The sequence below is a fragment of the Rhinolophus ferrumequinum genome, chromosome 13 (genome assembly GCF_004115265.2).
Source record: "Rhinolophus ferrumequinum isolate MPI-CBG mRhiFer1 chromosome 13, mRhiFer1_v1.p, whole genome shotgun sequence".
NCBI lineage: Eukaryota > Metazoa > Chordata > Mammalia > Chiroptera > Rhinolophidae > Rhinolophus > Rhinolophus ferrumequinum.
In genome coordinates, this window is record NC_046296.1 from 39472481 (window position 1) to 39498878 (window position 26398).

Here is a 26398-nt window from a genome sequence, read left to right on the forward strand (position 1 = left end):
ACCATGGTCACCTCACTCTTACTTGGGGTCTCTTTACCATATGATCCTGTCTCCTTGAAGCTCTCAAAGGAGGTCTCAGCATTAGAAACGGAAACATGAAAATACCCACACTGGTCCAGGATAATACCTAGGTCAAAAGTACCGCCAGATAACTTACGAATGGGTCAAACCTCTTTCGGAATGAAGCACAGTATAAATATGCAGAAAGCTAATCAGAGCAGCACGAAGAGACTCAGACCAATTATTTTGTGGCTTCAGGACTGGCACGCCACCCCTGCAGCTATTTTATTTACTCCTGGGTAAGAAGAGCTGGGTCACAGTGATGACCTCCAGGGAGGGTCTCATGACATGGATTGAGAGTGGGGTCCCTAAGCCAAGAAGGGTATGGTCTTGTCCATACCACTGATTGATATCCTGACCTTTGGACAAACTTTTTCAACTCTCTGACCTTCCACTTTCCACCCTGTAATATCAGGACAGTAACGGAGCACCAACACAGAGTTGGTGTGAACATGAAAATTGGATAATGATTACGAAAGGGGCTACCAAAATAATCACGGCATTATTGTTGTGCAGTGATGAGTCTTGTTCTGCAGATGCAGACCTCCCTTCCCAGTGACTCTGGTTCTGGTCACCAGAGGGGAAGGATTTCTATGTCAAGTCCCTCTTCAGCCTCAGCACCCTCGCCTGCAGAATTCAGAAACTACTGAGGACTTGAAGCACCTTCTTACAAGGACGAAGGAGACAGCCTGAGCTGAGCATTGGAGGAGAGTCAGGCCCAGAGCTGCCTTCCTCCCCACTTCTTCTTGCAGGCTCCTCCCCAGTTCCATTCTATCCCCACCCACCCAAGCCAGAATATACAACATCATGCCCTACCCATGGCCCAACTCTTGCCCTGATCTGAGGTTTTGGGTATGATGATTAGAGTCAGGAAGGAAAGAAGGAAGTCAAACTCAACTGCTACTGGCAAGCCCGGGAGCAGCCACTGGGGCAGAAGGGTAAGAGACGGGGCTGTACCCCTTCCCTTTCCTACCCCCAGAACTAGGGAAAGAGGACAGGGAAAAGACAGGGAAAAGAGCATCACATGCTCTTCCTCTCTTCCTCTGTCCCTGAAGGGATTTAAGGCAGGCAAGGCGATTTAGTGGCTCTCCATCAAAGCCTTACAGAGTGAAAAAACAGCAAACGAGTCAACATGGAAAGAGTGTCCGAGGACCTTTTGGGGCCGCTGGCTGTTTCAGCTAACAAGATCATTCTTGGGTAGAGAGGCCTCAGCTCCCCCGTCCCACCAATGACCAAGCTCAGAGGTGAAGAAGCAAATCTGAGGGTCTCACCCTGGTCACAAGGGGAGGTGGGTGCTGACTTGGACCGATCTTCCTCAGAGGGTGAGCTTCCAGAAGCAGGCTGCGGGGACTCGGCACCAGCAATGAGCTAGAGAGAGTGGGAGAGAAAGAGGGGAGAAGGGCATCAGAAGGGAGGGTAGTGAGTTTCCCTGAGGTCAAAGGTATCAAGATACTGTATCAAGCACCAAAGGAGTGCCTGGTGCAGAGTACCACTTGCTGAATTGATATTCTGAAAGCACAGACTCAAGGATTACTTGCCAATTAAAGGGAAGAATATAAGAGACTTTACACAACTGACCTTCTTAAGCAAAGCTCAACCATAGCCCTTCAATAAAACCTCCCTTGCCTACCCAAGCCACGCAAATTACCTCATGCGATGTAATTTGACACTTGTCTCTAACACCTGTTTGGCATTTATTCGTTATCTTATTCAGCTTTAGTTGATAAAATCTGTATGTGTATATTGTGTGGGGCTCTCTACTCAGGTAGACGACAGGTTCTCTGAACGTAAGAGTCTATCCAGAACTGGCCCCGCCCCCGATAACTTGCACAAAGGGATTCACATAATAGACGTTCGGGAAATACTTTCAGACGTATCAACATTTGTTTGAAAAGTTTAATACAACGCCCACAGTGAAGTCTATTTCCTGGCACAGAGGCTGGCATATACATTTTAAGTTCCCATAAAAGTCAGAGGTTTGGACTAAGAGACAGCAAGCACTTCTGTTCCCTTTTACTCTTGGTCCACCAGCTGTGTGCCCACGTCTCTTCCGGATGATGGACTACCTACTTGCAGGGGGCAATATGAAGGGAATGAAAGCTCCAGAAAGTCTGACACTCCTGCCAAAAAGCCCTTTCAGCTTCTGACCAGGGCCATCTCTCTCCCATCCTCTCCTAGTAACTTGAGCTCCTACTTGGTTCACTTGACTTTTTCCAGCTTTTGCATCAGAAGCATTATAGCAATAAAACTATCAGGACTGAACTCCCTTAGTCTTTTACTCTGCCCCTTTCTAAATTTCTCCATGTTGGCTCCCGAATCCAAGACGGGCAGACAATGCCTGGCTACTGGCATTATCGCCCACGTCAACATGAGGGAGAAGGCAGGTACTGAGTTTTCCTTTAAGTGCTTCCTGAAGATAAAGATTCTGTCTCAATTTATTACTTCGGGCAAGGAGAAAAAAAAACAAAAAAAGTCTCCTGAAAAGGATGCTCTCCAGAGCTCCTCAATGTGTGTATCCAACACCGTCACCACCAGGTGTTTGCACAACCCACCTGTTCAGTGGGGCCCTAGGATTCTTGGGTGCTGACATTCTGCTTGCAATTTCAGCGCTCTGGGTCAATAACTTAAGTCCTGTTTCCACCAGCTGGATTTATGGAGCTAAGAAGAGCTACCAGAAGCACAGAAGTCACTCAGGAAAAGAGACTTTTTGTCTGCAACCCTTTCAAAACAGCGTTGTTTACTGGAAAGGTACTATAGAAAGGACGGAATTTAAGAAGATGGAAACAATTCACACCTTCAAGGGAAAAGGCTCTGCTGAGAGGCACTGGGGAGTGGGGGTGGGGAGGCCCGTGCAGCTTCTAAAATGAGAAGGGAAACAGAGCCCTTCAGAAGGCATTTTAGGGCAACATTTAGGGGAAATATTTAGGAGTCAAGTTTGCACAGGCATCCAGAATTACACTTGCATTTCTAGTAAAAGCTTGAGAACGCCTGACATCGGACAACGAGGGCCACTGCCCACCCCGCCTCAGCCAAGATTTCTTGCCCAGTTAACTTGGTTCTGATTTTCTCATAACTTATTTTTCAAAGACTTCTTAAATTTTTCTAGGCTAGGAGCCAAGGATAAAAAGGGCCTTCAAACAAAATGCTGAAGATGCCTTTCGCCCTATTTACATCTGTGGGCCTTGACGTACCAAAATAACATTTTAGCAAATGGATCTCTTCCTACTGACATTCAGAATGTCACATGGACAGAGACAGGGCTTTGGTCTCCAAAACAAGGCCCAGATGTTTCATGTCATGGGGCATTAACAATATTCCCCGGGCAGCCGAATGTCGGCACTATCACAAATCTTCTTGCCTTGTTCCCTAGAAAAGAATGTGGTTCCAGCTCTTCATCCATTTATCCTCATTACAGTGATACCAGGAGCAAAGTTCAAACACTGACATTGCTTTCATGCCAGTTCTGGAGGAGATAAGTCTATTTCCTTGTCTAGAGTTGCCCTGCTTTTTCTAGAGGGAGTTCCACAGCCTTCATCTTAAAGTTTATGTTCCCCTGAGAAACATAACACTTGAGACTTGCTTGGTTGTTCCCCCTCTTCTGGAACTAAAAGTGACTTTAATGTTACCAGCCTGGCTTTTTTTTTTTTTTTTTTTTTTTTTTGCACATGGTGTTTTGAGTCCAATGTCTCAAGCCCAGCGATCTTATAACCTCATTCCAGGGCACGCTCAGGAAGCCAGCACAGAAATGCTGGCCTACGAAGACCATCAGAAAACCACCAAATGGCCAGTTACCTTTTTCCTCCTCTGGCCACTGTTGGTGATTTTGTCTGGAGTGACGCCGAGGTCAGCCAGCACTTTGGCAATTCCCCTGGCGTCCACGCCACAGTTGGGAGCCACGTTGGACTCGCAGCGTCGGTGAACATTCATCTTGCAGACTGTTAGGAGACACAGAGAAGAAACCTCACAATGTGTAAGGCCAAAAAGAGTACCATATTTTTTTCTGATTGTAAAAGTAATACGTGTTCATTGGATAGGATTTGGAAAATGCAGAAAAACGCAAGAGCTAACTAAAAATCATCCGTCATTCCATCACACAGAACTAAAATCATCCATCAAACCACCATACACAGATAACCACTGTTTATTGATTAAATAAATGTTATACTTGAATTTCCTTTCAGGGAACAGAACACTGACTACAGGAAAACTTAATTGGTTTATGTGAAGAAAGTTCATTTGAGTTGTGAACCCAAATGGGTCACATGTATACAGTCTACTCTATTACTCTGCTAAAATGCGGGAATATTACCCAGAGAAGAATGCCCCTACTAGCGCCTACCTAGCAAGATACTCATCTGAAAATGAGGAGATTGAATGAAGAGACCTCCAAGGCACCTTTCAAATCTAAAATCCAATTTCAAAGAAACAAAGGCCACGCTGGAACATATTCATTTTGCCCGCATCATTTAGTTGTCCTTGGTGTAGGACATCAAAGGAGAAAACAAACTCTTCTGGTTTCCAGTCCAGCATGTAAAGAGCTTAGAAGTCGTCACTTGGCCCTTACAAGTGAAAAGCTGAACAAACTGAACAATCAACAACTCTTCTTAGATTTATCAGAGAGGTAAGGTCCCAGGGAAAACTGCTGTCCCCAAACTAGGAGAGACAGACAAGTGACTACAGTGAATCACAACTTATTGGAGCAGAAACTCCCCAGCAGAAACCTCTGTGGGAACCATTGCAGGGTCAGAAAATCTCAACTGAAATTGGCAAATTGCTGGAGTCTCAGAGTAGACAAGTCTGAGCATCAAAAATTCTAGGCAGACCCAATCATAGGGGCCTCCGCACTTCTGTGAGGTGTACTTCTAGGAGTTCGACCCGGTTCTCATAGTGAGTATTGGAGAAAAATTCCCTTGTGCTTCTGGCAGAGGGAGGGAAAAGGGAACCATTTTTAAGCACCAGAGCACTCTGTTAACAAGGCCTGCCGTCAGGAGAAACTATTTTACAGAAGCTAAACTATCATAGTTTTATAGATCTTAACCGACCTGGCGGAAGAAAACTACCCAAAGCCAGCCTGCTCTGGCCTTCCATGTGGGAGAAGGAAAATACCCAACTCCAGCCCACTCTAGTCATCCTGTCCCACCCCAGAAGGGAGAAAAACCTGAACTAGGAAGCTCATAGTTCAGAGGCACAGGCTCACTGCCAAGACTGAGATCTCATCAAAGGAGGACAGAACGTGTCTCCCCGCCACACCTACCCACACCACTAAAGGCCTACTCACTGCAGTTCCTTTTACACAGTACCTCATGACTGCCTATCAAGAAAAAATGGCAAGGCACACTAAAAGGCAAGAAACACAGTTGGAAGAGATAGAGCAAGCATCAGAATCAGAACCTGATATGGCAGGGATGCTGGACTGATCAGACCAGGAATTTAAGACCACTGTGATTAATATGCTAAGGACTCTAACTAATAAAGTAGACAGCATGTAAATACAGATGGGCAATGTAAGCAGAGAGATGGATATTCTAAGAAAGAATCAAAAGGAAATGCTAGAGATCAAAATCACTGTAACAGATACGAAGAATGCCATTGATGGGCCCATTAGTAGAATGCACATAGCTGAGGAAATAATCTCTGAGCTTGAAGATATGTCAACAGAAACTTCCAAAACAGAAAAGAAAAGAGAAAAAAGACCAAAAAAAAAAAAAAAAACAAAAAACCAACAAAACAACAACAACAAAACAAAAGCAAACCAAAACACACACACACACACACACAAATAATAACAAACTACACCTAAGTATATCAAATATAAACTGCAGGAAATCAAAGATAAAGACTCTTGAAAGAAGCCAGAAAGAAATAACACCTTATCTATAGAGGATAAAAATTACATCTGACTTCTCAGGAACCATGCAAACAAGGGGACAGTGAAGTGAAATACTTAAAAGTATTGAGAGAAAAAAACACCAACATAGAATTATGTTAATAATTACCTTTCAAAAATGAAGGAGAAATAAAGGTTGTCTCTGACAAAAATTGAGGAATTGTTACTAACAGACATGCCTTGCAAGAAATGTTTTAAAAAAAAGTTCTTCAGAGAGAAGGAAAATGATGTAAGTCAGAAACTCAGACCTACATAAAGAAAGGAAGAGTATCAAAGAAGGAATGTGACATTAGAATAAAAACTTTTATTTTTCTTATTCTTAATTGAGCTAACAGATAACAGTTGCTCAAAATAATAATAGCACCAATGTATTTGATTATGTGTGTGTGTATATATATATATATATCACATATATCAATATATCTGCTTATGTATAAGTGGAATGAATGACAGCAATTATACAAGAAATGGAGGAAGGAATTGGGATTATTGTTATTATAAGGTATTTGTACTATCCATGAAGCATTAGAGTGTCATTTAAAAGTGAACTGGATTGTTTATAAATGTATATTGCAAACTCTAGGGTAACCATTAAAAGAAGTAAGAAAAAAAAATAACTGATATGCTAAGATAAGAGAAAATGGAATCATATAACAGTTAAAACCAAAAGGCAGAAAGAGTGGAAGACAAAAATAGGGACAAAGAACAAGGGCATCAAATTGAAAACATCGGCAAAAGCATAGCTATTAATCTAACTATATCAATAATCACTTCAAACATCATTGGTCTAAACCAATCAATTAAAAGAGATTGTCACAGTGGATCAAAAAATAAGACCCAACTATATGTCATCTACAAGAAATGAACTTGAAATATGCAACATATATATATTAAAATTAAAGACATGGAGAAAGATATGCCATGCTAACACTGACAAAAAAAAAAAAGAAAAAAAAAAGGAGTAGCTATATTAATTTCAGACAGCCGACTTCAGAGCAAGGAAAGTTATCAGGGATAACAAAGGTCATTACATGAGGATAAAGGGGACAGTTCTCCAAGACATTAAATTCTTCATATGTATGCACCTAACAAAGGAGCATCAAAATACGTGAAGCAAAAACAGAACTGCAAGGAGAAAGACGAATCCATTATTACGATTGGAGACTTCAATATCCCTCTATCGGAAATGAACAGGTCCAGAAGGCAGAAAAATCAGCAAAGACATAATTGCAGTCAACAGCATCATTAATCAACCAAATAAAATTGATTACTTTATTTACTGAGTACTTCATCCAATGACAGCAGAAAACACATTCTTCTCCAACTCATATGGAACATTTACCAAGACAGACCATATTATGAGCCATAAAATACACCTTAACAAATATAAAAGAAATCATATAGGGTCTGCTGTCAAATCACAGGGGAATTAAATTAGAGATCAATGACAGAAAGATAGGTAGAAAATCCTGAAATACTTGTAAATTAAATTACACACTGCTAAATAATATGAGTCAAAGAAGAAATCTCAATAGAAATTTAAAAATATTTTGAACTGACTGAAAATGAAAACACAATTTGTCATAATTAGCAGGATACAGCAAAAGCATCCTTGAAAGACACGATCTGTGAAAACTCACAGAAGAAATAGACAATGTGAAAGGCGTTAAAGAAACTGAATCAATAATTAATAACCTTACAAAACAGATAACACTATGCCCAGATGGGTTCACTGATGAATTCTACTGAACATTTAAGGAAGTATTCTAATTCTCTACAATATCTTGTGGAAAATGGAAGCAGAGAGAAGATTTCCTAACTTTTTATGGCCAGCATAACTCTACTACAAAAACCAACAAAGACATTAAAAGAAAAGACAACCACCAACCAAAATCTCTCATGAACATGGACGTAAAAATCTCCAACAAAATACTAGCAAATTGAATCCAACAATATATAAAAGACGAAATGGGATTTATCTCAGGTATGCAAAACCAGCTCAACATTTAAAAATCAAGTAATATAATCCATCAAATCAACAGGCTAATGATGAAAAAAATCACTAAATCTATCAATAGATGCAGAAAAAGTATTTGACAAAATCCAATACCCATTCATGATAAGATCTCTCAGCAACCAAGCAATAGGGGAGAACTTCCTCAACTTGATAAAGATCATCTAAAAAACACTACAACTAACATCATACTTAACGGTGAGAAACTAGAAGCTTTCTAGTTTCAGGAACAAGGCAAGGATGTCCCCTCTCACCACTCCTTTTCAATACTGGATTGCAAGTACTAGCTAGTGCAACGAGAAAGAAAAGGAGATAAAAGTTATACTGATTGGAAGGAAATAAATAAAACTGTCTTTGTTCACAGATGGCATGACTATCTATGTAGAAAATCCGAAAGAACTGACAAAAAATTCCTGTAACTAATAAACGATTACATTAAGGTTGCAGGATACGAGGCTAATATACAAAAGTCACTTTCCTATATACCAGCAATGATCAAGTGGAATTTGAAATTAAAAACACATTATCATTTACATTAGCACCTAAGACAATAAAATATTTACTTATCAGCCTAGCAAAATACGTTTAAGATCAATATGAGCAAAACTACAAACTCTGATAAAAGAAAGTTAAAAAGAACTAAATGAATGGAGGGATATTCCATGATCATGGGTAGGAAGAAGGTCGATGATGTCAGGATGTCAGTTCTTCTCAACATGATCTAAAGATTAAATGCAATCTCAATCAAAATCCCAGAAAGTTATTTTGTGGATATTGACAAATTGATTCTAATGTTTATATGGAGAGACAAAAGACCCAGAGTAGCTAACACAATATCGAAGAAGAACAAAGTTGGAGTACTGATACTACCTGACTTCAAGACTTACTATAAAGCTACAGTAATCAAGACAGTGTGTATTGTGGAAAGAATATACAAGTAGATCAATGGAACACAATAAAGAACCCAGAAAGAGACCCCCATGAATATACAACTGATCTTTGACAAAGAAACAAAGGCAGTACAATGGGGCAAAGATAGTCTTTTCAACAAATGGTGCTGGAACAACCAGACATCCACATGCAAAAGAAAAAACAAAAACGAATCTAGACACAGACCTTACACCCTTCACAAAAATTAAATGGATCATAGACCTAAATATAAAACTCAAAACTATGAAATTCCTAGAGGAAAACAGGAGAAAATCTAAGTGACCTAGAGTATGACAATGACTTTTTAAATAAAACCCCAAAAGCATTACAGATGAAAGAAATAATTGATAAGCTGGACTTCATTAAAATATATATATATATATATATATATTTTGCTCTGCAAAAGGCATTGTCATAAGAATAAGAAAGCCACAGACTAAGACAAAACATTTGTAAAACATAAATCTGATAAAGGACTATTACCCACAACATGCAAAGAACTCGTAAAACTCAACAACAAGAAAGTGAACAACCTGCTTTTGAACAACCTGCTTAAAAAATGGGCAAAAGACCTGAGTAGAAACCTCACCAAAGAACACATGCAAATGCCATAAAAGCATAGATGTTTAACATCATAAGTTATTAGGAAATTGCAAATTAAAACAATGAGATACCACTACCCACCTATTAGAATGGCCCAAATCCAAAACAATGACAACATCAAAATGCTGGAGAGAATGTGGAGAAACAGGAACTCTTATTCATTGCTGGTGGGAATGGAAAAATGTACAGCCACTTTGGAAGACAGTGTGGTGATTTTCTACAAAACTAAACATCCCCTTAGCATATGATCCGGTAATCACACTCCTGGTATTTAACCAAATCAATTGAAAACTTAAGTCCCTACAAAAACCTGCACATGGATATTTAGAGCAGCTTTGTTCACAATTGCCCAAACTTGGAAGCAACTGAGATGTTCTTCAGCAGGTGAATGGCTAAATAAACTGTGGTGCATCCAGCCAACGGAATATTATTCGACACTAAAAATAAGTTAGCTATTAAACCATGAAGAGACATGGAGGAACCTTAACTGCATACTACTAAGTGAAAGAAACCAATCTGGAAAGATTATATATTGTATAATTCCAACTATAGGACATTCTGGAAAAGTAAAACTGTAGAGACAGTAAAAAGATCAGCGGTTGCCAGGGGTTAGGGAGGAAGGAGGGATGAAAAGATGGAGCACAGAAGATTTTTAGGGCAGTGAAACTACTCTGTAGGATACCGTAATGGTGGATACACGTCATTATACATTTGTCAAACTCATGGAATGTACAACAGCAAGAGTGAGCCCTACTGTAAACTGAGTGACGAACCCTACTGTAAACTGAGTGACGATGATGTGTCAGTGTAGGTTTATCAGTTGTGACAAATGCGCCACTCTGGTGGGGGGGTGTTGATAGTGGGGGAGGTTGTATGTGTATGGGGGGGGAAGGGGGTATAGTGGGAAATTTCTATGCCTTCCCTTCAGTTTTTCTGTGAACCTAAAACTGCTCTAAAAATTAAAATCAAACACACACACACACACACACACACACCTGTTCTGGAATGAAAGTAGGCCGGATGGCCAGACCTCCTGCTGGCCTCGCATAGCCCCGAGAGAAGGACAGCTCGGACCCCACCTTCCCTGCCCACAGAACCACAGGTGGGGATTCAGAGGTGGATGTGCGGTGGGAAAGGGCTTTCTCAGACAGTATAAGCAAACAAGAAAGCTCCACCAAGGCCTGATGGCCTGTGGCGCTCACTTGATTACCTGACTTACTACTAACAATGCCTAAAAATCCTTGGGCTCGGCATGTACTCCAGGCAACAGCACTCTGCCCTGAGTTCTCTGTCCCACCCCCCTCAGCAACCGCTACCCTTTGCACTCAATTCGCCTTACCTGCCCCTGCCCCCCAACCCACGAAAGTCCTCTCTGTCTCTTCATAAGGTGACAGAAAGGGCAACAAGGAAGCAACCAGACGAGGAATTGCTTAGCCAGAGCAGCTGTGTACATACTTTAACCACTGGCGCCCTCTCGTGTTGAAAAGCTAGATCTGCCCGTCCTAACAAAACAATTAGCTTGGGTGGGCCGGTCAGCAAAAAACAGACAGGATCTCGGAGGACTTTATTTTGAAAACCTCTGTTATTTCACTGGGCAGGCGGCGTAGTTGTCTTAATATGTAAACAAAAAGAAAAGAAAACCAAAAAAACCCCCAATGACGCGTCAGTTAAAACGCATGTCATGAGACTGACTATAAAAGTTCTTTGGAAAGTCTGGAAACATGAAGGCAAAGCTGGCTGAGGAAAGGGAACTTGAGATAATTCAGGCAGCCCTAGTGGACTCTCCTGGAGGTTGGGGGGGAGGGGGCCAGGGGGAGGTGACACCAGGAGGCTGCAGACCAGTAAGAGAAAGTGGATACACCAGTTGGAACCAAAAGAAAGCTGAGGTTCATTCACAGTAATGTGGGCCTCACAAACCATCCAAACTCCCACCCAATGGCTACTGGTGCTGGGCTGCCAGTAGCCCTGGGCTACCCTTGGGGTTTCTCTCTCTAGGCTGCCCTCTTATTGTTCATTTTCAGCTGGTTTCGCAGGGGTGAATAATGCTGAGAAGAAACAGAGCCGTCTTGCTGGGGCTTTTTTAAAAGGAGGATCATTATTCTACTACTACCCCACTTTTCATCACATATTTGTTGAGGTCCTAGTAGGTGCTGGGTGGTGTGTGGCAGCAGTGTCACCCTCGGGACAGACGGGGGCTCAGGCACGCTGGCCTTCATTTTCGTTGCCTTGTTTCCACCCTTTTCCTAGCTGAGATTAAAGCTAGGATTGTAATGAGGCGGGTCCCGCTGCTGGGAATTCTTCCAAAGCAAGAAGACGACATGCTGAGAACAATGACAAAGCCAGGCCTGAGGTAGTCAGGCCTAGGCGTCCGTAGAAATTTCTTTATGTTAGGGTGACTTGGCGCGTGAGGGTGAGCCAGGGCATTGGTTTGGTTTCACAACAGGTTATAGTCAGCCACGCTCAGAGACAGAGAACAAACAGTTGTGAGCAGGAAACTGCAATTGTGTAAGGGAAGTTGGCAGGGGTGGCAGAGTCACTGCCTGCAGAGTCCTGGGCAGATGAGAAAGGGAGGGTAGAAGGGTAGCTCCATGTGGTCATCCTGGGTACCAGTTGTCACCAGATAGGGAATTAGGAGTCCTGATCACACTGGAAACATCGTTCAGAGCTTTCCAGAGATGATGACCGGCCGACTTCCTGCTACCCAGCATTCCTCAGATGCAAACTCCGAGTGAATCTACTCCCGACCTTCCATGCATGATGAGAGTCACTAAGGCTTCATTTATTTTTATTAGTAATCATAGCAGCAGAGCCAGGCTTAGATTGGGCAAGAGGGGACCCTGCCCTGGCCCACGCTGGCCTCTTCGGGTCATAACCCTGTCCACAGCGCAAGGAGTCGACAGGGGTAAAAAGACTTGAGGGTGAGAAAGGATGAAAAGAGAGAAGTAAACACAGGGGACTCGGGGGCAGTAAAAACATTCTGTATGATACTATCAGGGTGGATACGTCATTATACGTTTGTCAAAATCCATAGAATGTGCAACATCAAGAGCAAACCCCAACGCAAACTATGGACATTGGATGATTTATGATACGTCAGTGCAGTTCAGTGATTATAAGAAATGTACCACTCTGGGCGGGATGCTGAGGGTGTGGGAGGGTCAGTGTATGTTGGGGCAGGGGGTATATGCAAAATCTCTGTACCTTCTGCTGTGAACCTAAAATTGCTCTAAAAATAAAGGAGAGGGAAGGGGAGAAGAGAAAAGGGGAGAGGAGAAGAGGGGAGGGGAAAGGAGAGGAGGCAAGGGTGGAGTTGGGTCATAGGGGTAGGAAAGGAGCAAAGGGAACATGGCCAAGTCAGGAGGAACAGGAGACGGAAGATCTGTGAGCTTTTGCTGGGGGCCCTAAGTTCTGAGCAGCCTTCACCTTCCAGTCTCCCCGTGGCCTGACTCCCTCACATTCCCCGGGGCTCCTGGGAACAAGTATCCTTGCTCTAGGCAGCTTTATTCTCCCATCCTTTACTTGAGCAGGCACGAGAGTATTTCCTGCCAAAACAGAGACGAATACACCGTCTCTGGGCCATGCCTCTTCCAGGGTCATCCGGGGACCCGCAGCCTTAGTAGCGACGTCTGGGTGTCTGGGCTGCTTTCTGAAAATGTTAATATTTATGAGATGATGGTATCTTCATTTGAATTCCCTAGATAGATCAATAATTAATATATTTACTAAAACCCAGACATGGCTTCATCAGAGTCCCATCCAAGCAGGCTCTATGCTTCCCGGCAACTCCACTCCACTTTCCAAAAATTCAGCACTCCTCTGCTAAAAACATTCAAGATACCTTCTCTCTATTTTCTTCCTCTTCTTTTGTTTTAATGTCACATAATGTCAAAAAGGACGTCAGGCAGGCCCTGTTTCTTTCAGGGTGGGAGCTAGGATACTAGAAAGGGAGATGTGGATATCTGGGCACCTCACACAGGACACCAGATATGTCAACAGCCAGAACTTTCTCCTGTCCCAGGTGAGGTCATCCTACGTTTCCACCGCAGCTATTTCCAGCCGTCACCACCCTCCTCAAGCCTTCCACACCCCCACTTCTCACTTCAACATCGAAAAGGATCTCCTACTTCGGAAAATAAGGGAACTTTTGTTGCAATGCCCTCCACAGATTCAGGACTTAAATGATCACTTTGCCCCCTCACCTCCTCCTGGATTTCTATCCCTGACACAGCAAACATATCTGCACCAGGACTCATCGGAAGGCTTCCCCTCTGTCCGGGAAGAGGGGCATCCATCTCTCTCTCCAAGGCCCACCCCTCCTCCGTCCCTGCTGCACTAATGGTCCCCTCTCTCTCCTGGCTCATTAATCTCTCCTTTTCCACTTGTTTCCTAATTATATTGAACAATCTGAAAATACAACCTTCTCCATTCTCGGCACAGCATCTGCGCAGTTGAGCTTCCGTCTCTATCATCCACCAAGACAGCTCGTGTCGAAGACACCAGGGACCCCCTCATGGTTAAATCTAACCCCACGTTCCCTTTTTACCTTAACTAACCTCTTGTAAGCATTTGGCACCACCCTTTATTGCTTCCTTTTCAATTGTTTTTTTATTACCCTCTACTCTTTCATTTTCCATGATGACATTTCTCGCTGCCTTTCCTCCTGCTTCTGGGGTCCTTCCCTCCTCCTGCATTTGCAGGCTCATCCTTTGGCTCCTCCTGCCAACCCCCGAGGTGCTATCTTCTCTCTTCACACTCAAGATACTTCTCCGGGGGATGACATCTACTCTAGGACTTTAACTCCTGCTTAGACGCGGACAAATCCCAAATCCAAATGCTCGGTCTAAACCTCTCCCCAGAACTTCAGTGAGAATGTCCCGAAGGGGGACAGCCCCATGTAAATTTCCCCCAGGTGCCTCGAAGTTAACGCGTCCCCCATGCAGCTCCACCATATTTGCCTCCAGCCCTGTTCTTCCTCTTGTAGTCCCTTTCTCAGCGAATGGTATCACTACCCTCCCAGGTAGATATGGGAATAAATTGCCCCTCCATGTCTCCTAAGCTATTCGCCTCCTCTTCCTTCCCACTGCAGCCATTTCCTTATTTCCAGTCCTCATAATTTCTCAGGGGAAATCCCTTCAGTGACCAGTTTGTTTACGGCTTCAGTTTTCTTTCTTACACTTTACCTCTTTTAGCTAATTTTTTCATGATGGAAATTTATTAATAATACATTCAGTACAAATAATAAAACACTGTTTTTAAATAATGTCTGTGCAACGTTCCTGCCCAATAGTTCGTGGTTGTCCAACTCTGTGAGTGGGCTGGACCAGCTTATGGAACTGGATGCTCTATCCAGGCCCCAGAGTAGGTCCCCACCTTCCCATATTATGTGCTTTTACCTAAATGGTCACCTAGCATGACCATTTGAGCAGAAGATAATTCACAGGCAAGAGAGCAGCAAACAGAGAAAGGAACCCAAGACTCAAGAGTTAGCTATTTCTGCTAATAAGCTGTGTCACGTGAACAAGTTACTTCGTCCCTGAGCCTCAGTTTCCTCACTGGGGACATGAGGATTATATCACCTACATCACAAGCCTAATGAAGGATCAATAAGGCGTCTTATGTAAAAGTATTCTAGCATGGCTCCTTCCAAGAGAAAGCGCTGAACCATGGATCATGACAGAAAAATGTCTATTACTCACTTCAGTACCTGACTCCGAAAACATTTGTTCCCTGATGCTGCAGTGCATCTTTTCCTTAAATTATTTCTAGGCTTTGATAGGAAAGGTGGAATCGTGCCTCCCTCCTCAGTGCAGTTCCCTTGGATGGCGCCCACACAGAGATGGCTTAACAAATTCGTAGATAACTAACGTGGGCTTGTGTTCGACCTTCCCGCTCTACCTGGAACTTGCTTTCGGGGCTATGAGAACAGACCAAGACTTGTAAAAAGAAGAGACAACAGAGGCACACGGGTGTGGGGAGACAAGGGCAGGGCACAGAGCACCTTACCTTTGCACTGCAGACCCTGCCGCAAGAGGCCCCAGAGCAGGGACCCACAGTGGTCGCAGAACGTGGGGACCTTGTAGTTGTGGATACCAAACTTGTGGGGCATGTTGACGCTGAACCGTTGGGAGCCCACCTGCAGGGATGGCAAAACACAGAGTCACGGCCAAGCTCCTAGGTGCCCGGAACTGCTTACTGTTGGCCCTCGTACAGAACTGACTGCAGGTGGCAGGCCTTAGCTTGGCTCTGAAAGGTGCTCTGAGAAAAGAGGTAAAGAGAGTCTCTCTCCTGCCCCAGGCCTTTGCTCCTGATGCCCTTCACCCATTCTCTGCAGCTCTGTTTGACTCTGCGAGGCCAGGCTTGCTCCCTCATGCAGTTCCCTCTGAGACGTCAGGCCTCTGACTCTCACAGCCCACAGCACTCAATTTGCCCCTCACACTTTGGCCATTAACGAGATGTCACCATGTGCTTTCAATGCTGCTGTGTGCATGGAAGCCTGGCTTAGGCAGAGTCTTTAGTGGACATGGAATTCCACAACACCCTGAAAACCCAGCCCTGCTGTGGAAACTGGAGGCCGTCAGTTATGACAAACCATTGTGGTGGAGATGGCTAATACAGAGTGGTGACCACAGGGTGCTCGGGTGTTGGCACTGACCACAGGCTGGGCACCACCAGCCCAGTTAAACCGCACCCCCACCCTACGCGGCAGGCACCCTTCTTAGGCTGAGGTTACAGAGGAGGAGATGGAGAGGCAGGGAGACGAAGAAACATGGCTGTAAGCTGAGGGACGGCAGAGCCAGGACTTGATGCCCACGACTCTGAGTTCAGGGCCCAGGACTTTTAACCTCTATGCTGCCACTTATTAATTAGTTAAAAGGAGTAAAGAGAAGGTGGTAAGGTGGATGGGAGGGATGGGGAAGAGAAGTCCAGGTATTTGATCTGTAGGTCTGGGTGTACCACAAGCCACTCGTGAGGTCTCAGGCCAGTTTCCTGACTCCCTGGGGCTTCAGATTCCTATCTGGCAAATGAGGATGGCAGCCTCATCCCACCTAATGTCACAGGGTCCCGGGGTCCGTGAGACACCAGAGGTGGAAGAAGAGGGAAACATTAAGTGTTCCACAGAAGTAAGACGTCATCAGCATTGTCTGCCTTTCTGGGTCTTCTTGTCGCTCGGCAGAGCTACTCTCCACCTGTGTCTCCAGTGCGGCAGCCACACGAACCAGGTCCTTCTCAGAAGGCACAGGGGACCATCACCTGTGACCCCCGTTGGCCGGGGAGGAAGTCACTCTTGCGATTCTGGGAACCAGGGAATGAAAAGCCGGTAGCAAGGATGTTGCCCTTGGCTCAGTGCTGACTGGTGAGTGAAAGGCCCCCACTGGGGACTAAGAGGGGGGACGAGAGGTGGACAGAACGTGGACATCGATGTAGACATGGAGTTGAACGTGAATATGTTTGGGGTCACTCGACTGCACAACGAGTCCCCTGTCACTCAGATGTAAGCAACGGCCGAGCGTCCCACTGGACCAGAATGTTACTGACCTTGCCTGAGACGCATATAATGTCAATCAGGGTCTTATCCCACTACAAGATTCCAAGATTTACTGAAAGCAATCGTGCCCACTGCTTCCTAGGTTTGTAGGTTAGGTGTGCCTATTTGTGCATGGAGTCACGTCACCTCCACGTCAGCCTGCTCAGCCTGAAGGACGTAAGAGATCCCTGTGCTCTCTCTAGTCCTGCAAAGGCTAACGACAGGCTGGACCTACACTGTGCATAGAGTCATGGTCTCCTAGGCATAGCCTCCTAGGGATGTGGACGACAGACAAAGGGGAAGACACGGGGAAGAGTCCCGGGTGGCTAAGAGGCTGAGTGTGGGGCAGGAGAGCTGTGTGGTCCTCAGGTATGACCACGAAGGACTCTAAGGTATCAGTAAGCGGGAGCAGGAAGACGATGAGCGCGTGCACGAGCACACCACAGAATCAGAGCAACGGCAAAACCAACACAGGGGCCGCACGCGTGTGTACACACCACTCCAACTGAGGGAGGCTCAGAAACAGAGGGTAAGTAAGACCTACAGAGAGGACCTGGGAGGAAGAAACGGTCAGAAAGACAGAATTGGAAGATTTCAAAAGAAGGAAGGTGACACAGAGAGCATTCCTTTGTCACCACACCTGAAGGAGCAGGGAGGGATGTGAGTCCTCAGTGAGCACACACACATAAAACAGGGCAAGTGCATTGGCCAAGGGCTCGCGGCACAAAAGTTCCAAGGAGCGCGTCGGCAGAGTACCTTTAGTAGGAAGATGAGCTATGTGGTGTTTAGAGCTAGCGTGGGCGTATGTACGATGTGTGTGTGCGCGTGCATCTCACTGCCAGTGGTTACACAAAAGAACAATGAACTCAAAGGCTGTTGTTCTCCAGCAGTGCTGTGCTTGACAGAAGGCACGTCCGTTGTACTGATGGCCCAGGGACACACTGACCCTAAAGGAGACTGGCTTCGGGGTGCACAGAGACAGGCTAAGAAATACAAAGCTCCCTTCCTCAATCCCTGGCAATTTATCCCCCTGGGGACACATGCTAAGTTTCGGAACACACCCTACTGGTGACTTCTTTTCACCGTTCACTATGCCAGGAAAGACAGTCAGAAGAACTAGGTCACAGGTTAAGCTGGGTTGTGGGCATTTCAAACACTTTAACCTGCATGGCATGGACTCCTATGGGACTCTTCCCTTCAAGAAGGTGTGAAAGAACTTTGGAAACCTGCAGAGGTTCACAGCTGATGAAACCTGTGAGATCCTTGAGGGTAAGAATCGTGTAATCCTATTTGTTTCCATGGGACATGGCATAATAGCCGGCACACAGGAAGTGTTTAATAAATGCTCAAAGGCCTGCCCATAGGAAGGAATAAAGCCAGAAAGCAAGCAAGCCCTCTCTTCCTTTCATTTACTTGTAAAAGTAATGAGGGTAACAACATACTTTGGGTAACAACATCCTAGACCAGGAGTCAGGAGACTCAGTGGCGAAGACCTGCCACTTTACCCACGACAGTAGAAACCCTGCAAACAACTTTGGCGCTCTGGGCTGTCTGCGCTTTGGGGACATGGAAGGTTCAACCTAAGCCTTGCCCCTTGCTGTGTTCCAGAAACTATTTGAAAGCAAAAGGAGATAAGAGATGGGAAATGCTTTGGATGCCAAGATGCCATTTGGTTGAATTATTTTTAAGAAGCAGGTAGGTCTCTGTAAGTCACTCCTTTTGGAAGCCAAATTATAAATCCACCTGATTATAAACCTACCCGGGACCACTCTCTCTGACCCCCAATTCCAATGATCTAGGATTATACAGTATTTATTTATTTCACCAAGAATTAAAAGCATGGCTTTGACCTCAACTACTATGAATAGAGACAATGCTTACAGCCATATTCACACCCTTCTCCTATTCGCTCAGTTAGGGGAAACCTAGCTTCTGTGTTGCATTTTCTTGCTTCCTTACCCGTAGAAACTTCCCTAATAGTCAATCTGATACTAGTTTGAAAGATTAAGAGACAGCATTGTGCCGTGTTTAGGGGCTCAGACTCTGGAACAGGCTATCTGGATTTGAACGTGGCTCATTCACATACTAGCTGTGTGAAATTTGACATCTCTTTGCTTCTATCCTCTCTGTCGTAAAATGAAGATGATAATAACTTTGATCAGCTGTTACGGGATTAGATAATACTGGCTAAAGTGCTTACATCAGAGCACGGTAGGTGCCCAATGAATGTTGGCTATTGTTATTCTTGTGGTTTTTTCTGCCTCCTAAGTGTTTCCTTGTGTTTGCTAATTCCACTCCAGTCCTCCCATCACCTCATAAAGACAAGGTTCCAGCTTGCATGTTGTGTCTCTCTTAACTGTTTATGAGCTCTGTGGAGCCACTGACACGTCAGCTAGCCGCTTCACTGTTCCGATAATGACATAAAAGAACTCACATTTTCCTTGTGGGCTCTGGGCTCACACAGCTGTTGGCATCCTAGCCACAGACATAAAACCGACTGTGAGCCACACTCATTCTGTAGACTGTACCCCATGCCAGAAAGCCGTGGACATCCCCCTTAATTCTTGATCAACACAAGGAAGAAAGCAATGGGATCTCAGAGAGATAAGACTTTTTTAGGGACCATGGAAGAGGCAGTGGAGGGTGGGGATGGCAGTGAAGAAAGCCCAGAATTTCAATGTTATAAATATTTACCTCGTCGGGAGTTTCCTGTTTCTTTAATCCAGCACACTTCGTAATTATCAGCTCATGGCATCGCTTGTGGACCACGCAAGTGCAAACTGCAAACAGCCAAAAAAAAAGAAGGGAAGACTGAGTGACTAGTGGGGGAAGGAAGGTTCCACCCCAAGATGTCACCGGGTTTTGGTGAAGGGGCGAGGGGAGATACACCCTTTCTGTCACCAAGCCTTAATGTAGCACCCTGGAGGAATCCCTTTGTACAGTCCTTGCAAAGCCCTTTGCCATCAGAACTCTTCCTGTTTCTTAAATGTGCTAGAGAAGAAGGAACCATTTATACGCAAAGGGCATCAGGCAGTATTGTCTAGTTCCAGGAGTACCGATCAGTTTTCTTGCTCCTGTTTGCCAAGGTGAGGGAACAATCTCCCTTCCATGAAGCACTGTCTATCAAAGGCATTGCAGCCATCTGGGGCTCCACTCAGGATCATGTCAGGATTGACTGGTGTGTTAGGTCAGGATGGCAGAAGTGGCACAGAAGTTCTTACGCTTTTGATCTGATTGTACTCTTACGTGCCAAACTTAAAATTTTTCATCTAATTTAGTATCTCCACAAGAAGTGGCCTGTAGCTCTATCTTTACAGTCATGGGGAAGTGTAGGCAGTAAATGGCTAAAGAGGTCAGAAACTGCACACGTGCTAAGCCAAAGACACATCAATGTCCAAAAGAACCTACCCAAGTCCCCAGGGATGAGACCCAAGTTAACCAGTGGCTGGGTGAGGAGATGGAATGGTCTCTCAGCCCAAACCGCAGAAAGACCTCCACATGACCACATCACATATCCACCCTCCAATTCTGGACAATTTAACCTTGCATTTGTAGTCAGTCAACTGAGAACAAAGAAACTTCAATCACTTCAAGTGAGATTTAAATGTTTAAGAGCTGCGGGGCTCTTAAACATTCCATAGTAGAGACAAAAAAACGATAATCGGCAAGGACCCTTCAGTGATACTGAATAACGCAAGTGACGGAGCTCCTTCAGGGAGCAGGAGAGTAAAGGAGCGGATGGAATACACACCACAAGGTTTAGTACTCAGCGGGACCTGCAACGGGCCTCTAATGGAAGCACGTGTCTCACGTGGAAAGATGAGAGTGCCACCTACAGGCAGGCTAGACCCCTGGGACACCTGGAGATGGATGGTACCTATAAGGTACTCCCATACATCTATTGCCACATGAGTATGTGGGAGCAATGGTCTGACAGGGACAAAGAAACACAGGGTCCTTCTTCTCGAGCATGCAAACTGTATAGCCTCTAAATGTCATCAAATCCATGGGCCCCAGGTGATTTAGTTCATACAATACCTCTTACCTTGACATTGGTATCCCTGCTTTCCTATGACACCCCTGAAAAGAAAAATACAACCCTTTAAAAAAGTTAATTTTAGTAGGTCAAAACCCACACAATCTCCCCATTCTGGTCACTACCCACAATGCACCAAGTAGGCTGGAGTCTGCCTAGCAGCGTGATTACACTCCCACTTGCAGGAGGCCTTAAAATGACTCCTTCAGAAAGCCACAGAGGGCAGCCCCAGTGCTTGGAATGGGTGCAAGGTGTGGCCAGTGTCAGAGCTTGGCTTCCTCTACAAACAGCCATTCTAGCGGGACCAGTGGCGCTCTGGGAAGCCACAGAGACCGCCTGCTTCCAGCAGGCCTCCATGGGTCGAGTGTGACCGTCACCTTCCTCGGGGGTAATCATGGAGGAGGGCTGCAGCTGGCAGGCACATTGCCTGGTGTTCCCGGAGCAGTCCGGGGTTATAGGTCTGTCTGGGACCAGCACTGGGAGCTTGACTCACCATTTGGGTGAGGGCCAACATTGGTGGTTCCTTCCGTGGTCAGAATAGGGTTCCCTGGGGCCAGTTTAGTGTCAGCATGGACACAGGACAGTTCAGTCAACCTGGCCGAGCCCTGTTCTCAGTGCACCAACAACTGGTCAGGGAGCTCCCTGCAACTCCCAGCCCAGTGGGAGGAGACAGGAGTCATTTAGTTATTTGGGCTATTCCTCAGGAACCTACAGCTCAGTGGGGTTCGCTATGGGCTTAGAAGAGACCTGACTCTGTAAGACTCAGCCTTACGAGCCTACTCCCCTCGGCACACAATTCAGGACCAAAATGCAGACAATGGAAGTCAGAGGGTTGAGTCAGCCCTGGGAATGAGACCTGCCTGGGGGTGGGAGTGGGGTGTTACCTCTCTTTCAGTTGAGTTGAGTTTGCTCTGAGCTGTGTCACCTCAGATGTCCATGCCAACCTCAGGGACTAGTTCTGGAACACCATGAGGATAAGACTAGCCACTCCTGGACACCCTGGAAATCCAGGGGGTCCTCCGAGTGCAATTCAAACGTTCCTTGGCTGGGTTCCTGCTGCAATTTGGCCTCACTCACTCTCCCTCACTGGATCCAAATGTGTTGGCAAACTCCAGTCAGTTTCAGAGAGCTCATAGAGGTTGCCAGAAAGGCTGGTGGGATGTCAGGAAAAGCAGGCGCTTTTAGTTGTGCTCACCAGGGATGGAATCAGGCCTCTGACACTTCCCAGCTAGAGGACTTCAGACTAGTCTCGTGTTCATTTCTGAGCCTCAGTATTGTCAGTGGAATGGGGTTCATACCCCATAGCTCATAGGATACTGGACCAATTTAGATAGTTCCAGTGCCTAAGAGATAACCTGGCACGTGGTAGGTATTCATTAAAATCCCCCCTCCAATCCCCAAGGCAAGTGCTCCTTCTCCACGTTCCAAACAGACTACTACTTACCTATATATGCCTATCAAAATCCTAGTTATCGTGAAAGAAGAAATGCCACTTCCTCCAGGAAGCCTTCCCTGAGCACTTCAGCCAATGCTGCTTGCTCACTCCTGAAACCTCAGTATCCTAGCAGCACCAGTTACAACAGTTCCTAAGAACTGCTTTGGATTATAGATGTTGGCAAAAGAGTAATTTGTAACTTTATTATGAAAAAATTCAAATGTATATAAAAGTCAGGAGATGAATAATGGACACTCAGGTACTCATCATCCAGCTCCAACAATGATCAGTACATGGCCTGTCTTGTTTCATCTCTACCCCAACCCCTCCCACCTCCTTCCAGCTTATTCTTTTCTAACAAATCCCAGAATCATATTATTTCATTTGTAAATAATTTAGTTTGTCTCTCTAAAGATGAGGATCTCTTCAAAAGAAACCACAATACCATTATTGGTTATAAAGTCTTAACTCCTTAAATATGATACATGATATGATCCTAAGTATAAAATCACCGAGAACTATCGTTTCTTCTTTCCATTTATCCCCCCAAGGACCAAACGCTCACTTAGCCTTTCAGAGAAGTCTTCTGCAATCCAATAAAGAAGAAACAAGGCACCTCAGCACATTTTACAGAAAGTTTCTCATCTCCTAACTTCTCGCCACAGAGAAAGCATAACAACGAGTGGTTTCAGGAGAGGACTTACCAGATAAAATCTCTGCAGTGGGAGCAGTAGGTGGGCTGCCGAAGGTAGGTGGCCATGAACTTGTGGCCGTTGACCTGGTGGACTCTGCGCCTGACAGCCCCCTGCCGCTTCCGGGGCCGCATGCGCTCCCTGAACACGCGCTCTTCATTGTCTTTAGGGGCTGGGGAAGGACAAAAGCAGAGAAGAAAACAGTCTGGGTTAGCACACCTTGAAAGTGACCTCCTGCAGGAGAGCTGCTCCATCCTCGGGTGCCTGGAGGTGTGAGGGGACATGGGGCACAGCCTTGGCTGGTGGAGGGATTTGGGGGTCTGAGGAACCTCACTGCTCAGCTCCGGTGAGACAGTACCACATGGGGAGGGAAGGCCAGGACTGCAATCTCCTACGCCAGCTGCACCCTCAGTGTCCATCTCAATCCCAATTCTGTTCCACACATGGCTGTTCCACTCCTACACCAGCTACACGTTGCAAGGGTATGGGGTCAAAAGGATCAGGGTTCAAATCTTACTGCCTCTTCTGAGTACTATGACCTTGGACAGCCGGTGGCCCTCGCCCTGAGCCTCTGTGGACCTCTCTCTCTGACAGTGCCCACCTCATGGGGCACTGTGGAGTCAATGGTGTGACTTCCAACCACACCCAGCCACCTGGCTCAAAGAAGTGGCTGTCAAATAAATCTGACTTTTCTTTCTTTTGCCTCTGATGTAGACGAGGACAATAAAGAGCCTTTCCCCAGAGGTCAGAAGGAGAGGAAAGTATAACCTGATAAAAGAAGTTCTGGAAGACTGACGACCCACCATCATGGCAACCTTCTACAAGCCAGGAAGAGGGCCCTCACCAGAACCAAACCTGCTAGTATCTTGATCTTAGACTTCTAGCCTTTAGACCTGGGAGAGAGAAATTTCCTCTGTTTAAGTCACCCAGTCTGTGGTGTTTTATGAAGGCAGCCTGAGCTGACTAATACGGTGCTGATAATGGCTAACATTGATCAAAGGCTCACGCTGTAGCAGAGTATGTTAAGTGCACTATGTGTCGTAACTCATTAAACTTTCACAACAACCCGACTTGAAGGGCACTACTATTATCCCCATTTTGCAGGTGTGCAAACTGAGGAATAGAGAGTTTAAGTAAACTGTTCCTGTTAACACAGCTATTAGGTGGTGGAGCCCAGATTTAGACCCAGAGAGCAGGGAAGAAACCAACGTCCCACTGTTCACACACTGCTTTGAGGGACAGCCCACTCTCCTACGGCAAGGCCCCAAAGCTCTGTCGGAGTGGCTCTCATCATGGCAGAGTCAAGCTGCCTGTGGCCTCCCCAGTGGCAGGGGAGGTAGGCTCTGGGTCTCCTACGAGGCTCCTAGCACTAGTGTAGGCCCTGGAAGTTCAGTCGCCTGCATGGCACATGCACTGGGAAGGCCCTGTGCCCCCAAATACTCCCTACACCAGACATCCCACCACAACAGTGTCAGTCCTGCTGGGAGAAGCATCGCCCCTCTAGGATCTCTTTGAAAGTAAGGTTCCCTGAGGTGGAGGTCACATGTGTGAGCCAAATAGCTGTTCAGTCCAAGGGCATCCTGTCAGTCCGGAGAGGGTACGGATGGAGGGCAAGTAAAACTGAAGGGAGAGAAAGGCAAGAATGGGAGCATGTGCCTGGCCAGCGTGGGTTTTTAGGGGGACGCAGCCTCCAAGCAAACAGGCAGAGCTGTGGACTGAGCGGCCGCACCCTTGGCACAGACTGATGACCCTGCTTGTGGGCCCTCTGCCCCCGGCCCCTAGCCTGCCTCCGGGCCCTTTCCAACTGGTGCTTGTTATTTCAAAAAGTCTCTGTCACTGACTATCTTCTGGGTGTGGAAACCCATCACCTCCTACCCTGCCACAACCTAGGGGCCAAGACGGGCTGACCAAACTCTCACTGTGAAGATCCAGTTCTGTTTTAACACAGAGATAGCTATCCACAGGCACACACATTCACACACACATGTGGAAATATGGCAATCATCACTCAATTGTGCAGTCATAGGTGATTTTCGTTTTGGCTTCATACTTTCACTATATTTAGAATATTCTATTTTATAAGGTGGAAAATAAATATGGTGATTTAAAAAACAAATCTATTCAGTAGCCCTTACTTGCTACAAACCTGATCTACAAAAACCCAAACCAAATATCCAGTTCTGGGCAGGTTAGGCCAGAGGATGGGAATTATTTTTGTAAAAGGCATCCTTTGAATTCTTCCACAGAAAATTCACCATGGAATACATTTAAACAGTAAGTCAGCTGCCTAATGCATTTAAGATGCAATTTGACGTACAAACCCCTCAAATTTACTAGTCACTTGGATCCTGGAAAACTGTATTTTCAGTTAAAATGGTGAGTACAATCGAGTTTTCTCAAGGTAGCACTGCTGCAATGGGGGGTAATAGTCGTCCCTGAGGGCCTTATTTCTCAACTTTTTACAGAAATGATCAGCAGCCAAATGTTCTAAACGATGTTTACATTGATTTAATAGGTAAATGCATCAACCCATGATTTGAACTCCACTGACTTTTAATGACCTCTTGGTAAAGTGTTCTGACACCTGGAGAGAAGCTGCTTACAGTTTGGGGGAGAGGGGAGGGTCTTGGGGGCAAGTTAGACGAGAGCCAAGAATAACTCCTGCGAAGTCGTGGTCTGATTGAAGGTCCCCGAAGGGTTCTGTTACCCCTGCCCATCTGCACTGCCTTTTAAGTCAGATTTTACGTCAAAGGCGTAGGGAAACAGAAGGCTACAGGAAAAGAAAAACACAGGCAAGCTTCATGCGCCCAATTCCCACCGCCACCCGCTCCTCCCAAGCCCAGTGTGCGAGCAGCAGGACAGGCAATAGGAAAACGGGGGTGGGACCCCTGGCTGTGAAAACATCCCAATTCCACATCCCTCTGCACAGGGAAGCAGAGAGTCCAGCCAGAGCATCTCTGTGCCCATCAACCACATGCAGAGAAGGAACAGCCTAGATTATGTGAGGAGGGGAGCCACAGGGTTCCTCGGTCTCTCTGCTGGGGCCTGGAGTCACCAGGAGAAACTGAGCCGTTCAGATTTCCCACTGCTGTGAAGGGTCTCTATTCAAATGCAGCTCCCACAGGGAGGGGTAATACAAGATATGTGGGTGTAGGTGTGTATGTGAGGTGAGGTGACAGAATAGATTTTTAAATATATATATATATGTGTGTGTGT

At 45.6% G+C, this 26398-nt stretch overlaps 1 protein-coding gene across 3 annotated transcripts in view; it reads right to left on the reverse strand.

Annotated features, from left to right (window-relative positions):
• The window catches only part of PRKCE (protein kinase C epsilon), a 467029-nt gene that overhangs the window by 146384 nt on the left and 294247 nt on the right, over positions 1-26398 (reverse strand). For all 3 annotated transcript variants that reach the window (XM_033124970.1, XM_033124969.1, XM_033124971.1), the window contains 6 exons: positions 23195-23354; positions 21065-21099; positions 19714-19799; positions 15498-15627; positions 3853-3995; positions 1332-1428 (listed from right to left, as the gene is read on the reverse strand). In XM_033124970.1, the coding sequence (XP_032980861.1) occupies positions 1332-1428; positions 3853-3995; positions 15498-15627; positions 19714-19799; positions 21065-21099; positions 23195-23354 (651 nt within the window). The remainder of the gene's footprint in view (positions 1-1331; positions 1429-3852; positions 3996-15497; positions 15628-19713; positions 19800-21064; positions 21100-23194; positions 23355-26398) is intronic.